The sequence below is a fragment of the Macaca thibetana genome, chromosome 1 (genome assembly GCF_024542745.1).
Source record: "Macaca thibetana thibetana isolate TM-01 chromosome 1, ASM2454274v1, whole genome shotgun sequence".
Classification (NCBI taxonomy): Eukaryota; Metazoa; Chordata; class Mammalia; order Primates; family Cercopithecidae; genus Macaca; species Macaca thibetana.
The window spans coordinates 184,959,308-184,974,898 of NC_065578.1; the positions used below are offsets into that span (position 1 = coordinate 184,959,308).

Genomic DNA, 15,591 nt, shown 5'->3' on the forward strand with positions numbered 1-15,591 from the left:
TGTAATTTTTAAAAAGCCACATTCCCCTTAAATACGTGACTTTTCATTTCAGTCTCAGACTCTAGGGACTCTTACCTGGGGTCTGCATCCTGTGAAGTTTCTGGGTGAGCTAACATGATCTTTCCGGCACGCCAGTCAGAAACGCAAAACACTTTGTATACTGTACTCGCTCTCCTGTGCTCGCTCTCCTGCTCTCTCCCTTTTCGCTCTCACTTCGTGCCTCAGACAGTTTGGAATGCAGAAAAGCCAGAGCCAATGCCAGTTAAACTCAATCCTCGCCCCAACCCCACCCCCAATCCTGTTCTTTTGCTAGAGAGCACTAAACAATAGCCACCCTTCCTTACTCATTCACTGGGCTTTCTTTCGCAGCACTGGGTACAGTCAGTCTACTTCAGGAGAAGCAATGTGATTTACCAAGCTAAGTAATCATTTTTTCTATCACAAAGGATGGGAGGGTGGATGTGTGCATCTGTGCACTTTAAGAAGTGATTTTTTCATAAGCAGTCTAAAATAAAACTAAGTTCAGAGATTCTTATTTTGAATGTTTTATTACGTTAAATTTAAATATAAACTCTTCAGAGTATAAAAACCAGGTAAATCTTACAGTTGACGCAGAGATAGAAGTCTGTTAACACATACACATTACTATCTTAAACTACCTTATTATACCGATCACTTTAATTCCCTATATTACCATAAGGGAAATATCTAAAATTTAGAAAAGGAACAAAGTTTTATTTCCCTAAAGCCCTTCATTCAGGTCTTAAGCTATAACTTCATTTTTTAAAAGATACTTTTAAAAAATGTAATACTTTATTCATACAGAAATGCCCTGTATTGTATGGACGCTATAGTATATAGTCTGTAGCTGTGTTGAGGACAGTGTTGACTACTAAAGGCAAAGTTTTAAAATGAAAAGTTCATCTACTGTTAGGCAAGTCCCATTAAGTTAGGAAGTTACTAGATCCCTAGAAGTTGATGCTTGCTTTTCCTCCTCAAAAATTTTTTAAGTTATTGACAGATAAAAATCAGCTCTGCTATAATCAACAGATTTACTGTTGAGATTAAAACTGAGAATTTCATTTTTGAAATAAAGAATAATCAAAACAAACTGAGTGGCTCTGCAAAATTAATTTCCTACTAGATGCAATGGAATTATAGATAGTATTACTATTCTCAATCATCATTTTAGTTTGTTTTAAAATCAGTCATATTTCTAGGGTTTTTGTTTTTCTATATTCCCCCAATAAAAAGGCAAGTCAACTATGTAATCTTCATTATTAATATGATGACCTAACATATTATACAGGTGCTCAGTTGCTGAATTTAGCATATCAGAACTCATCAATGAAAAAATTCATAGTTTGAATCACAGTGGACTACACCTGCCACCTTAAAGCACTGGAATAGAAGAGACATGAAAACAACACAGTATTAATGTATCATCTACCTTTTAACAAACAGCTGATGGAAACACATACACTGTATCTATCATCTATCTACCCGTTTATATTTATGTATATATGTACTATGTATCTTACACATTAGCTACGTATTATACACATTAAGATGAGGAGCACATAGTCATCTAGTATAAAAATAGCTAAATCATTGTGATAAGTTCCGAGAAGGACAAGAACAAGGTGCTATGTTTGTGTATAATATGAATACCATGGTTTCATAAGTTGGTAACTAAGTATTGAAACTCACTGATGATGTTATTTATGTTTGAATTATAAGGTCATGGAATTCCAGAACCGGAAGACATCTTTAAAATCATCTGGTCCAACCACTCATTCACTGCTTGAATTTTTCTTATTATTCACTTGATCATTGCTAATATTTGACTATTTTTTGACTTACAAACACAGCATTTTATATAGTTCAACCTAACACAAACATTTATTGAGTGTAGTGCTGGGCTAGGACCACATAAGATGGATTAGTCAAGACAACCCTACCCAACTCTTTATACAGGGGAGAAATGTAAAACCAAATAATTATAACACAGTGATTATCTGTAGAAATAAAATGGCTAAAGTGGCCTCACCTATCCAAAATGAACAGGCTTGGTGCTGAGTTGAGTGGTCAAATTGTGTGATCTAATGCACCAATTCAAAACTCCATCAAACTCTGTGAGGCTATTCCTAACCAATGAGGGATTCAATGCATAGGCATGAATTTCAGCCACTTTCTAGCTTGAGCTCATGGCTAAATAGTGAAGCATTTACTTGTGCTTCTCCAGCTTCTTGGAGAACTTACTCACGCTGCAGGAGAAGATTAAAATTTTACCAGTCACTTCAGTCTCTATCCCAAAAGCTGCGTTTCCCTGGCCATGGTACCACAGCACATGGCTATGGGTTCATAGACATTGAAGGTTAAGTAGAAATTACTCTGAGAAGCAACTTCTATTGACCACGATCCCACCTGTTAGAAATAGGTCCTAACTGGGTAAATGATGAAAGGGCTATCTTTCCTTGGTGTTTAATTCTATTGGCTTCAGTTAGTTACTTGCAACTGCACAAAATGGAGATGAATTCCTTAACGTTCTTATTTCAGCACATAACATACACAGTGCTAGGCTCTGGCATAAGAAAATAGATATGCTATGGCCCCTGTCCTCAAGTTATGCTACAGTCCTCCTAAGTCTAAATACTTTAAAAAGGTTTGATGAGTGAAATATATTCATCCATCCATCTATCATTTATGAAATACTGACTAATGTCAGGCATTTTCCTAAACTCTGGGGATAAGTGGGAAATAAGACAAAGTCCCTGCTATCACCCCACCTTTACCATGTATATATTTATTGGAACAATATACTGGATTTTCAAAGGGACATTCCACTTATATGCTTTTTTCATTTGTTTCAGCAACTGGAGAGAACTGTATCACTCAGAATCTGAGTGGTGGCAGAGACTATAATTGCCTTGTTCGCTGCTATATCTGCAACGCTAAATACACTGTCTGCCACATAGTAAGTGCTTACTAAGTATCTGTTGAATAAATAAATGGTTTGAAAACAGGGATAAGTAAACTCCTGGAGGCTACATCTATGATAGTTTCAAAATTCAATATCAACAAATATTGTGTTTCTAAAAGGCTGTGAGATTTTTTTTCCTAGTTATGAATCAACCAAATAGTATACTTGCTGAATTTTGAAGAACGTAGATAATGTATTTTCCCTCCATCCCATATAAAAGTAATATTATGGGATTCTGACTTTGGTACAGGTATACAATTCCATATGCTAGCCATTAAGGAGTTCTGAAACCAGGCTGGGCGCGGTGGCTCACACCTGCAATCCCAGCACTTTGGGAGGCCGAGGTGGGTGATTGCTTGAGGTTAGGAGTTCGAGACCAGCCTGACCAACATGGTAAAACCCCAACTCTACTAAAAATACAATAATTAGCCAGGCATGGTGGCACATGCCTGTAATCCCACCTACTCAGGAGGCTGAGGCAAGAGAATCACTTGAACCCAGGAGGCAGATGTTGCAGTGAGCCGAGATCATGCCACTGCAATCCAGCCTGGGTAACAGCAAGACTCTGTCTCAAAAAATAAACAAACAAACAAATAATAAAAAAGAAATTCTGAAACCATAAATATACGATCTTTTTGAAAATCAATAGGCACAAAAATAATAAGATAGCTGTATATAATTAAAAATTACAGCTGGGCACAATGGCTCACGCCTGTAATCCCAGCACTTTGGGAGGCCCAGGCGGGTGGCTCGCCTGAGGTGATGAGTTCAAGACCAGCCTGGCCAACATGGTGAAACCCCGTCTCGACTAAAAATACAAAAATTAGCCAGGCGTGGTGGCAGGCGCCTATAATCCCAGCTACTCAGGAGGTTGAGGCAGGAGAATTGCTTGAACCTGCGAGAAGGAGGTTGCAGTGAGCCGAGATTGCGCCACTGCACTCCAGCCTGGGTGATAAGAGCAAAACTCTGTCTCAAAAAAAAAAAAAAAAAAAAAAAAATTACTTGCATATCAATTTTATTGCTTATCAAATAAATTAATGAACAACAAGCCACCCTGTTGACCCCCATATTCTCCTCCTCCAAGCAGAAAACATCTCAAAGCAAACCAACTGAGGTTATTTCAGGCTGTAAGTGCGCTGGCTCTTGTGCTTACATGTGCTTTCTCTTTTGAACAGCAGATGATCATAAACTCAGCTTCTTTTAACCATAAACACAGTGTCTTTTCATGTTTACCCATAAAAAAGATTGGCATTCTGATATGTGGGTCTTCCCACTACATTCTTTTGAGAGTTCATATTTAAAAAGAAAACCATTGTTTATAATTTGAATGACAAACACCAAAGTCACCCACTTATTCAGAAATGCCATTAAAAATTTATTTAATTTCATTTTTATATGATGGGATGCCAGCACAATATACAGACACACATACATACATACTTCTGCTCTCTGATAAAGAGGCATTATAAAGATCAGAAGACTTGTTAATTCATGTGGTTAGCAAAGTACTTACAAGTGTTTAGAAAGGGCCATGTCAAACAAGTAACAATTATGATAGTCACAAAATATTTTTAAAACTTCTGGCTAAGCATTAGAGCTTTACTTTGCTCTTCCCACTAAGATGACTTAGTAGACTGCATTTTTTTTTTTTTTCTGGAATGGCAATTGGCTAGGAGGAAGTATTATAGGGAGTAGGCAAAATTAAATATCAGTCCCCTGGTATTGAGTTGAGAAACTAAGGCTTTCATGTGAATAAGACCACAGTTCAAAAATAAATAAATAAATAAATAAATAAATAAATAAATAAATAATACTACTACTAATAAGCAAAATCTAAATGGGAAAACACAAGGAAATCTTTTCCTACTTTTATTTCATCATATGAGTAAGATTATACTAAAAGAACAAAACCAACACTTCTATTTCTACAAAAAAATTCATGAATAAACAATGAAAAGCAACTAAAAATATTTTGGGATAGTGTTGGATATTACTGGATACTATCTTTGAATGTGCTCAGAGAGCCAAGGACATGCCTGTGATATTGGATCTCATTTAAAAAGGGAGCTTAAACAAATTTATTTTCTTCAGTGGCTTTAAAAATATATATATATTTATTTATATATAATACATATATTTTTATATATATACATACATAATTATACATATACATACACATAATTATCTGTTAGGCTTATGGATTTCCTATTAAGCTAATGTGCTGTCACAACAAAAGCACTAGTCCATTTTTCTCATATAATGCAGATAACATTCAGTTTCAGTAAAAATAACTGTCATTAGGCATTTGGTTTCGCCTTCGTTTTAAAGAATATTTGCAACTATGGGCTACTGTTTTTATAAAATCTATTTAGAAAAAGCATAGACCTTATAGTACAATCAGTCCTTGGCTTACTGATACAAAGACATATATATGTACTATATAATTCAAAATACTACTGCAGGCAGTTAACTTCATCCAATTTCCATTATTTTCTTACAACTAACTGAAGCACACCAATATCCAGCAGGAGTCTAAAGACTGTCATCAAGCCTTAAAAAAAAAAAAGAAAAAGGAAAATTCTAACAGCAATTTCCTAGGGAAACAGAGTTCTAAAACATAAAACCTAAGAAGTAAATTATACTGTTTTTCCCATTTTACAGATGAGGAAATGGAGACACAAGTTAAGTGAGTAACTTGCCCAAGGTTACAAAGTGGTAGAGCCAGAATTCATGCTTTAGCTGGCTCTTGGAGTGCTTTCCCTTCACCACTATGGTACACTAAACTACTCCAAATTTATCTTTAATTGGCATTTTGGGTTCTTTTTTTCCTCTTCATAGCTTTCCATACTTTCCAAATTTTCTATAATATTATTAATTTTATAAAGGAGATTACATATTGTTCCAAATTAGGTTTATCAGAAGCTATTGCTCTTTTCCTCAGTGTGTATTCATCTAGATGTAGCAACATATATATTTATTGGAACAATGTATTGAATTTTCAAAAGGACATTCCACTTATGTGCTTTTTCATTTGTTTCAGCAACTGGAGAGGGCTGTATCACTCAGAATCTGAGAGGCAGCTCCTGACTTGAAAATGATCATTCTATGTAGTGTGTGAGCAGTTTCCAAACCTCTGTGTCCTAGAATATGGAAGGGCCAGGGAGAGGAAGATCTGTGTGTGTGTGTGTGTGTGTGTGTGTGTGTGTGTGTTTTAAGGGAGAAGGGAATAGATTGAGTAAGGAAAGGAGAGGAACATATTCTCAGTATCAGTAGTCTGGCACCAAATTTTGTGTTGTTTGGAAGAAATCAAATTCAAGAGAAAATTAGGGGCCCCTTTCCTCAGTTCAGTGGCTATTTTCCTCCTCCATTTAAAACATACTTAATATTAAATAGGCCAATGAATTTAATCAGACACTATCTTTTATATAAAGAAAGAAAGAGAAGAAAAACCAGTATTACAAATATATAGTCTTTGGTTTGTAGATATGCTATATTGTTTTTCTGTAGAATATTATCCTTTAGCCAAATCTTTGACAATTACGGTCCTGATTATTTTTTAAAAGAAAATAAATTCCCCAAAGGAAAATTTAAGTTAAGGAAAAAAAAAAAAATTAACCTGTGGTATTTCTACTTATTACTTCTGATCCATTAGGGTAGTGATAGTGACAAAAATAAGACTCTTTTATTCAATTATTTTTCAGGCTCCAAAAGGACAATCTTGTTCTATTTTATGATTCTGGTTATATTACATTTTTATTCCAAATATTATATTTTAAAATATATTGCCCTTTTTTTTTTTTTTAAAGACAGAGTCTCGCTCTGTCGCCACATTGTAGTGCAGTGGTGCGATCTCAGCTCACTGCAACCTCTGCCTCCCGGGTTCAAGTGATTCTCTTGCCTCAGCCTCCCTAGTAGCTGGGACTACAGGTGTGCAGCACCACACTCAGCTAATTCTTGTATTTTTAGTAGAGCGGGGGTTTCACCACATTGGCCAGGATGGTCTCGATTTCTTGACCTTGTGGGTCCGTCCCCCTTGACTTCCCAAAGTGCTGGGATTACAGGCATGAGCCACCGCACCCGGCCTGCCTCCTATTTTTTTAGAAGGATTATTTTTTAAAGTTCCTATACAATGACATGCATTTTTTTTTATCTTTTAAAAGTTGCGGCTGGGTGCAGTGGCTCACGCCTGTAATCCCAGCACTCTGGGAGGCCGAGGCAGGCAGATCACCGAAGGTCAGGAGTTTGAGACCAGCCTGGCTAACATGGTGAAACCCTGACTCTTATCTATTAAAAATACAAAAATCAGCCAGGCATGGTGGTGCATGCCTGTAATTCCAGCTACTTGGGAGGCTGAGGCAGGAGAATGGCTTGAACTCGGAAGCAGAGGTTGCAGTGACCCAAGATAATGCCATTGCACTCCGGCCTGGGTGACAAGAGCAAAACTCCATTTAAAAAAAAAAAAAAAAAAAAGTTGCAATAAATGAATGATCTTTTACCAAGTATAAGACATTGTGGACATGAGAAACAAACCAATAAATAATCATTTTTAGTTTTTGAAAATATCATTAAATAAGAAAAATAACTTTCAAGAGGTTAAAAATTCCCTCTAAATTTCTGCACATGCAGTAAAAAATTATTACTATTATTAAAAAAATTCAACACGATAAGAAATGAATTAGCTATTTTACCCAGAAAAGGCAAAAACAATGTTATAAAAAGCATGGAATTATGCAAGGCCTATAATCAATTCATGATCAATTCCAAAACAATGATCCCACAAAGAAAACACGATGTAGTTCAAAAACGCAACTACTACATTCAAAGATTGATTTACTGTTGCTTTAAAAACAAGCCAAGTTTTTCTGCCTACCACAATGGTTAACATATTTTCTCTTGGCAATAAAACATGATATCTAAATTTATTACTGCTGAAAATACAGACAAAATAAATTACTACTAATGAAAAACTGAAAAATCCTCTAAGAGAAGTTTGTTTCAGTGAGTAGAGAAGTAATTCTAAGAAAAGATAATTTGTTTTTTAATATAGTCAAGAATTATGATTATTTACTATTATGATTATATACTATTTTGTAACCTATCTTCAACAGTAGTTACTATCAACAGGTAAATGTGCCCCACGGGTAAAGTAAACTCAGCATATCGCTTGGGTTTTTGAATTCATTTAAAACTAAATAATGTATCTAACATGCTGGTCTTAATCCATTTATGCCACAGGCTGCAATTTTTTTTTTTTTTTTTGCAAAAAAATGAGATTTTGGTAATGACCTTGAACAATAGGATATAAATAACTCCCACAAGTTTAGTGTTCCAATAATGGAACACTAGGCATAAATGAGTTAAAACGTCATATTGACAAAAAACAAAAATAGGTGAAAAATAGTTTCATCTCAGTAAAGTCTAATATTTGAGTGATATTTTATGGATGACAAAATTCAGAGAATAAAAGAGATATTAATAAATCTGATAAGGAAATATTCATTAGTGACTAAAGGCAGATTCAAACAGCCACTATTAATTTCTCAAGGCCACACATGAGAAATTAGACAGGGATACCTTTGTATAAGAATTGGAGACAACTTTTTCTCCCTTATACAAGGAAATAAAGAGTGGTTTCCATGTGACTGGCAAAGTGTCAGGCCACAACATTGATTTTGAGAATATAGGTTTTTTGTTCTTTATTGCTGAGGCTAGAGTGCAGTGGCGCAATCTCGGCTCACCACAACTTCTGCCTCCTGGGTTCAAGTGATTCTCCTGCCTCAGCCTCCTGAGTAGCTGGGATTACAGGTGCCCACCACCGCCCCTGGCTAATTTTTGTGTGTGTGTTTAGTAGAGACGAGGTTTCACCACGTTGGCCAGGCTGGTCTTGAACTCCTGACCTCAGGTGATCTGCCCGCCTTGGCCTCCCAAAGTGCTGGGATTATAGGCATGAGCTACCGTGTCTGGCTGAGAATATAGGTTTTTCTGTAGAGAAAATCTAGGCTTGAATTAGAAAAATTCTATTATTATTGGGCTATGCTTTATCATATACCATCATTTATTGCACAATTAAAATCATAATCCAGAAAACATTTAAAATTTACTAAAATTTTTATGATGCGTGTTTTAAATTTTACATATCTATATATGTAAACATGAAATTAATGAGAATATAATCAATTGAATAATGTTGAAAGTATATTGTACACTCTTATTTGACATTTAACTGAACTCATTATTTATTGAATGCTATTAAATGCCAAAAATGTTCTTTGTATAGAAATTCTTTAAATGATGCATGAAGTGGCCAGGCATGGTGGCTCACACCTGTAATCCCAGCATTTTGGGAGGCCAAGGTGGGCAGATGATAAGGTCAGGAGTTTGAGACCAGCCTGGCCAACATAGTGAAACTCTGTCTCTACTAAAAACACAAAAAAAAATTAGCCAGGCATGGTGGCAGGCGCCTGTAATCCTAGCTATTTGGGAGGCTGAGGTAGGAGAATAGCTTGAACCGGGGAGGCAGAGGTTGCAGTCAGCTGAGATCGGCCACTGTACTCCAGCCTGGATGACAGTGCGAGACTCCGTCTCAAAAAAAAAAAAAAAAAAAAAAGATGCATGAAGTTACGTCTCTAATACACATGATTTCACTCATCACAGTTTGTCCTATGATTGCTAATAGCAACAAAAACCCTGTATAGTCTCTTTTTATATTTTTAAATAGATTACTACACATTTTTCCTCCACTAAATAACAGCAAAATAGACGACAAACAAATTGATTTTTATAAGGGCATAGGGATTCAACCACTGACAATATCAAGGACATGGGAGTATAGAACTCTGACTCTTAGTCACGTGTGGTGCTGCGCACCTGTGCTCCCAGCTACTCAGGAGGCTGAGGCAGGTGGATTGCTTGAGCCTAGGAGGTTGAGGCTGCAGTTTGCAGCACTGTACCTTGGCCTGGGTGACAAAGCAAAACCCTGTCTCAAAAAATAAAAATAAAAAATAAAACAGAACTCTGCCTCTTTTGTTCACCACTTGTAAGGTACTACGTTGGCAGATAGAAGAGCACAGTGGTTAAGAGGACTGACTTTAGAGCCAAATTCCTAGGTTCAAATACCAGCTATGTCATTTACTACTTATGATGTCTTGGACAAGCACTGTCTCAGTTTCACTAAGTGCTAGCAAACAAACAAACAAAGACGTATAATAACAGCATCCACCTTATAGGGTTATGTGAATAAATATTTGCAAAGTGCTTAGAACAGTACTTGGCACAAACCACTACATAAATATTTGTTAAGTAAAATAAAATAAAAACAGTATTCTGGGGGAGAGCCACTGTTATTAAATGCCAAACATAGTCATTGTATAGAAATTCTATAAATGAAGACGAAAGGCGAAAAAAAGGAAAATGAGAACAATTTTTATCATCTGCCCCTCATCTGACACAGTATTTTTTCCCTCAAAAACCTTACCTCTTTATAGACTGCTTCATTCACTAGGACCCACAAGCTATTATTGATCAGATTCTCCGAAATCTTTTTCTTTTCCTTCCATTTACAGAAATGTTTAATTCTTTTACCAGGGAACACTTCTAATCTGCTATTTCATGGCCCCGACTACAGCCCACTGCAACTACAATTATGTGAAAAAGTTTATAACTTGGTCAAAAAGAACTCCACTTTACCAAGAGTACCGTTCACTGTTTAGTCTTTTGTTCCATCCACAGAGAATATGTATTAGAAATAAGACACTACATACACTATGTTGTAATCACAGATACCTTGGTAAAAAAAATGCAGACATCATAAATCACCCAAGGAGAGATGTAAATAGAATACTTTTGTGAAATAATTTCTCAGGTATGCAGGACAGTAGCTTGCAGAATCTTAGATATATATTACAAGCAGAACCATTAGGACAAAATAATACATTACTTATGTTACTCATATTGTGATCTACCATTAGCCCAATCTTCCAAATTTATCCAATCAAACAATTTTGAGAAAAGATTTGTGCAGGGCTTACTAGTCATCTGGTAACACTGCTGTAACACAGGGGAACTATAATAAACTAGTACCTTAACTTGAGCATTCAATAATATTTATCCTTCCCCCTACCCCCACTAATGGCTCTGATTAAAACAACTTAGTCAACAATGTAATTAACCAAAATTTACTGAATGTATATTTATTACTAACTTATAATACTAATATATACCAGAGCCTTCCATCCTTTTACCCCAGTTTGGACTGGATGCTCACTCAGTCAGCTACATAGCTGCCATCCAGAGACTTCCTTTCACCAAGCTTCTGGGGATAACCCTTGTCTTTCTCTTGTCCCTTTTTTTAAGAGACAGGATCTCGCTCTGTCACCTAAGCTGGAGCACAGTGGTGTGATCATAGTTCACTGCAACCTCGAATTCCTAGGCTTAAGTGATCCTCCTGAGTAGCTGGAACTTCAGTCTGGTCCTTTAGTATAAGAAGTATAAGATTTACTTATAAGATTTACTTACACTTATACTTTAGTATTTACTTATATTTAGTATTTAGTATTTACTTATAAGATTTACTTATACTTATACTTTAGTATAAGAAGTATAAGATTTACCCCTTCTTATCCTTGACAGATACATTAGCTTGGAATATAATAACAGTTTAGGCATCATGTTCACTTGGAATTTTAAGGGCAGTGCTCCAACGTCTCAGCCTCTAATATTACTATCAAGAAGTCAGATGCTGCTCTTATTCAAATCCTTTATAGGGTATTTTTTGTTTCTGCTTTAAATCCCTGAAAACTTTTAGAAGGGTCTCTCCCATTGTGGATGTTCTGAAATTTCCTGAAGATGTGCCTTCAAGGGGGTCTGTATTTATTCACAATGTTGAGCACTTCACAGGCCTATTAAACTGGAATTTCATAGGCCTATTAAACTGGAAATTCAAGGAACTCAAATGTCAGTTCTGGGACATTTTCTTTCAGATCTTCATCAAATGTTCCTTAATCAGTGAGGCCTTCTCTGATGATCTCATATAAAAATAGCATTCCTTTGCTCCCTTCTCCACCCACAGCACTCCCTACATCTTTTACCTTACCTTTTTTCTCCATTGCATTTGTCACCATGTGGTATATTGTAAAGGTGTTTGCTTTGCCAGTCCAGTCCCACCAGAATGTAAGTTCCCTGAAGGCAGAGGCTTTTATCTGTACTGTTGGCTATTTTTGAATGCTTTGTTCAACAGGCCAGAACAGTGTGTGGCACATAATAGGAATTAAAAAATATATATTTGAGGAATGAAAGGCTGTACTCCCTAGGTTAGGCAATTTGCTAAGTCAATCACTCTGCGGGGCTCTGAATCAGGGAACAAATATAGCTGGGGAGAGGAAGAAAAGAGAGACAAGGTCTCACAGCTGCCTTTTAGTATTTATAAATCACTCATAACCAGAAATACCCTATTGGTAATTGTGATTTGTATAAAGTAGTAGGGAAATACCATGATGAGGTGGATTTAAAGTCATACAGACCTGGGTTTGAATTCTGGTTCTACCACTTATTTGGCATCAGTACTCTTCTCTATAAAATAAGGGTACTAATAATACTTGTTTCATAGGATGACTGCCAGGAATAAATGAGATAAAATATATCCAGAACTTAGCATTGTCACTGTTTTGTCATCATTATGTTTACCTAGTTACATCACTTATTGTTTCTTCACATTTATAACTATTCTTTATTTTTATTCTAAAAACATAGATGAATTTGAGATGGCAATCGGTGATACTAAGAAATAAGAATTACAGAATAAGTAAGATCTAATATATGATAGCACAACAAAGTAACTACAGTCAGCAACAATTTGTTGTACATTTTAGAATAACAATTGGAATGTTCATAACACAAATAAATGATTAATACTTGAGGTGACAGATACCACTTACCCTGATGTGATTATTACACATTATATGCCTGTATCAAAATATCTCACGTACCCCATAAATATATACACCTACTATGTACCCATACAAATTAAAAATAAAAAAAAGTAAAAAGAAATAGGAGTAAGAGACTCAATTAAAAGTAGCAGATTCATGGTACTGTATACTGGAAACGAGATAGGAGATGAGATAGTCTGTATAGCAGAAAAAATAACCAGATGTATCATCTCCCTAGTGCTACCATAACAAATTACCACAAACAGAGCGACTTAAAAACCATGGAAATTTATGCTCTCATAATTTTCTGGAAGTCAGAAGTCCAAAACCAAGGTATAGGCAGAGCCACCCTTCCTTGGAAGTCTGCAGGGGAGAAGACTTGCTTGCCTCCTCCAGTTTCTGGTGGCTTCCGGCATTCCCTGGCTTGTTTCTGCCTTACTCCAATCATTGCCTCTGTCTTCACAAGGCCTTCTTCTCCATGTCTATGTCTTCCCCTCTTCTGTCTCTTATGAGGAAATTTGTCACTGGATTAGGACCCACCTAGATATCCAGGATGTTCTTACCTTGAGATTTTTAATTATATCTACAAAGACCTTTTCTCTAAATAAGGTCACTCTCGGGACTGGCCATTTCTATACTGTTTTTCTAGGTACAAGAACCCACAAGGTTGTCTTTCTGCCAATTATGCTTTCTGATTCAACAATGAACTGTGGCTGGACACAGTGGCTCATGTCTGTAATCCCAGAACTTTGGAAGGCTGATGCGGGTGGATTGCTTGAGCCCAGGAATTTGAGACTAGCCTGGGCAACGTGAAGAAATACTGTCTCTATAAAAAAAATACAAAAAAATTAGCTAGGTGTGGTGGTGTGCGCCTGTAGTCCCAGCTACTCAGGAGGCTGAAGTGGGAGGATTGCTTGAACTCAAGAGGTCGAGGCTGCAGTGAGACAAGCTCATGCCACTGCACTCCAGCCAGGGTGACAGAGTAAGACCCTTTCTCGAAATATAAATAAATAAAGTAAAAATAAAATAAACTGTGTTTTATTAATTATATTCTCCCTGGTAAATTAATAATTTTCTGATATCTAAGATTCTAATTTAAAAATAGTTTATAGCCTGAAGAATGTTACTTATAATCTAAATGAATACTAGGAAATACTATAGTTTTAAAAAGCTACTTAAGAGGACCTCCATGGGAGCAACTAAATTTGGATATATACACATACTGACATTTTTTAAAGAGTTTGATAATTTTAATTTCATTCAAAATAGAAAAGAAATGCTAAGTTAGAATGAGATTGTTCTATTGACCTGGACAGTATTGCTACATGAAACTTGTCCTTTATTAAGAGCCTTTCAATATTTATATTGTAGCATGGTTTAAACCATAGGGATAATGCTATTTTTGGTTGTCTCCAGAAAGAACGAATCATCACTTAAAACGTGATAAAAAGTCTGTAAGACAAGATAACATAGGTAAAATGGGAGAAAAAGGGGGTTATAGAAAGGAAAACAAAATTGGTCGGGAGTGGTGGCTCACCACTGTAATCCTAGCACTTTGGGAGGCTGAGGCGGGTAGATCACCTGAGGTTGGGAGTTCGAGACCAGCCTGACCAACATGGAGAAACCCCATCTCTACTAAAAATAAAAAATTAGCCGGGCATGGTAGCACATGCCTGTAATCCCAGCTACTTGGGAGGCTGAAGCAGGAGAATTGCCTGAACCTGGGAGGCGGAGGTTGTGGTGAGATTGTACCATTGCACTCCAGCCTGGGCAACAAGAGCGAAACTCCACCTCAAAAATAAATAAAATGAAATAAAAAATTAATTAGATATTCTTTTCTGAGACATAAACTTTTAGTACAATAACCAATTCTGAAACAGCAGAGCATTATTACAAATAAAATGGAAATAGCATACCATAAATTTTGAGAGACAAATACATACTAAAAGGTGACTTCTTAGAGTCTAATAACATTTCTTTTGAAAATCCACTTATTATTCTCACTTATTAGCAGTAATTATGAGGGAGGTAGATTTCTGTTAATGAAATTTTGAACCTATTCTCATATTCCCTGATGAGAACCGATACCATATACCTTTGATCTATGATGAATTCTTTCTAACATGGAAAACATATAAGCCAGCCTTTTACGTGGGTACATGAGATTCTGCAAAATTAATTTTTCTTGGAAAAGTTTAAAAAATTCTTACTTATTTATTAATTCGTTTCTTTATTTTTAGAGGCAGGGTCTTGGTGTCACTCTGTCACCCAGGCTGGAGTGCAGCAGCATAATCATAGCTAGTGTAGACTATTTAATCATAGCTATATGTAGAATCAAACTCCTTGGCTCAAGTGATCCTCCCACCTCTGCCTCCCAAGTAGCTGGGTCTACAGGCACACACTAACATGCTTGGCTAATTTTTTCATTTTTTGTAGAGATGGGGTCTCATTATGTTTCCTAGGCTGGTCTCAAACACCTGACCTCAAGCAATCTTTCTGTTAAAGTGGTAGGATTACAGAGCCATGGTACCCAGCTAATTCTAACTTATTAACTTGAGTAACACATTTAGTTATAAAAGCTCATCTTTTACTGTAACTAACTGTATCACTGATGTCAAACCTTATTAGAAGAGGCCTAGTTTTCTCTTTTCTCCTATTCCACATACAGTTTCTTTCAGGGAG

The 15,591-nt window shown here is 36.2% G+C and overlaps 1 protein-coding gene across 8 annotated transcripts in view; it reads right to left on the reverse strand.

Annotated features, from left to right (window-relative positions):
* RASAL2 (RAS protein activator like 2) overlaps positions 1-15,591 on the reverse strand; it is a 368,857-nt gene that overhangs the window by 133,540 nt on the left and 219,726 nt on the right. Inside the window, exon 1 of one of the 8 annotated variants that reach the window (XM_050766849.1) lies at positions 76-4,790. The exons of 5 other annotated variants lie outside the window; for them this stretch is intronic. In XM_050766849.1, coding sequence (XP_050622806.1) covers positions 76-88 — 13 coding nt within the window. In that variant the 5' untranslated portion in view covers positions 89-4,790. Of the gene's footprint in view, positions 1-75; positions 4,791-15,591 lie in introns of those variants that run through there. 2 more of the 8 variants (XM_050766868.1, XM_050766859.1) reach the window with 2 other exon arrangements.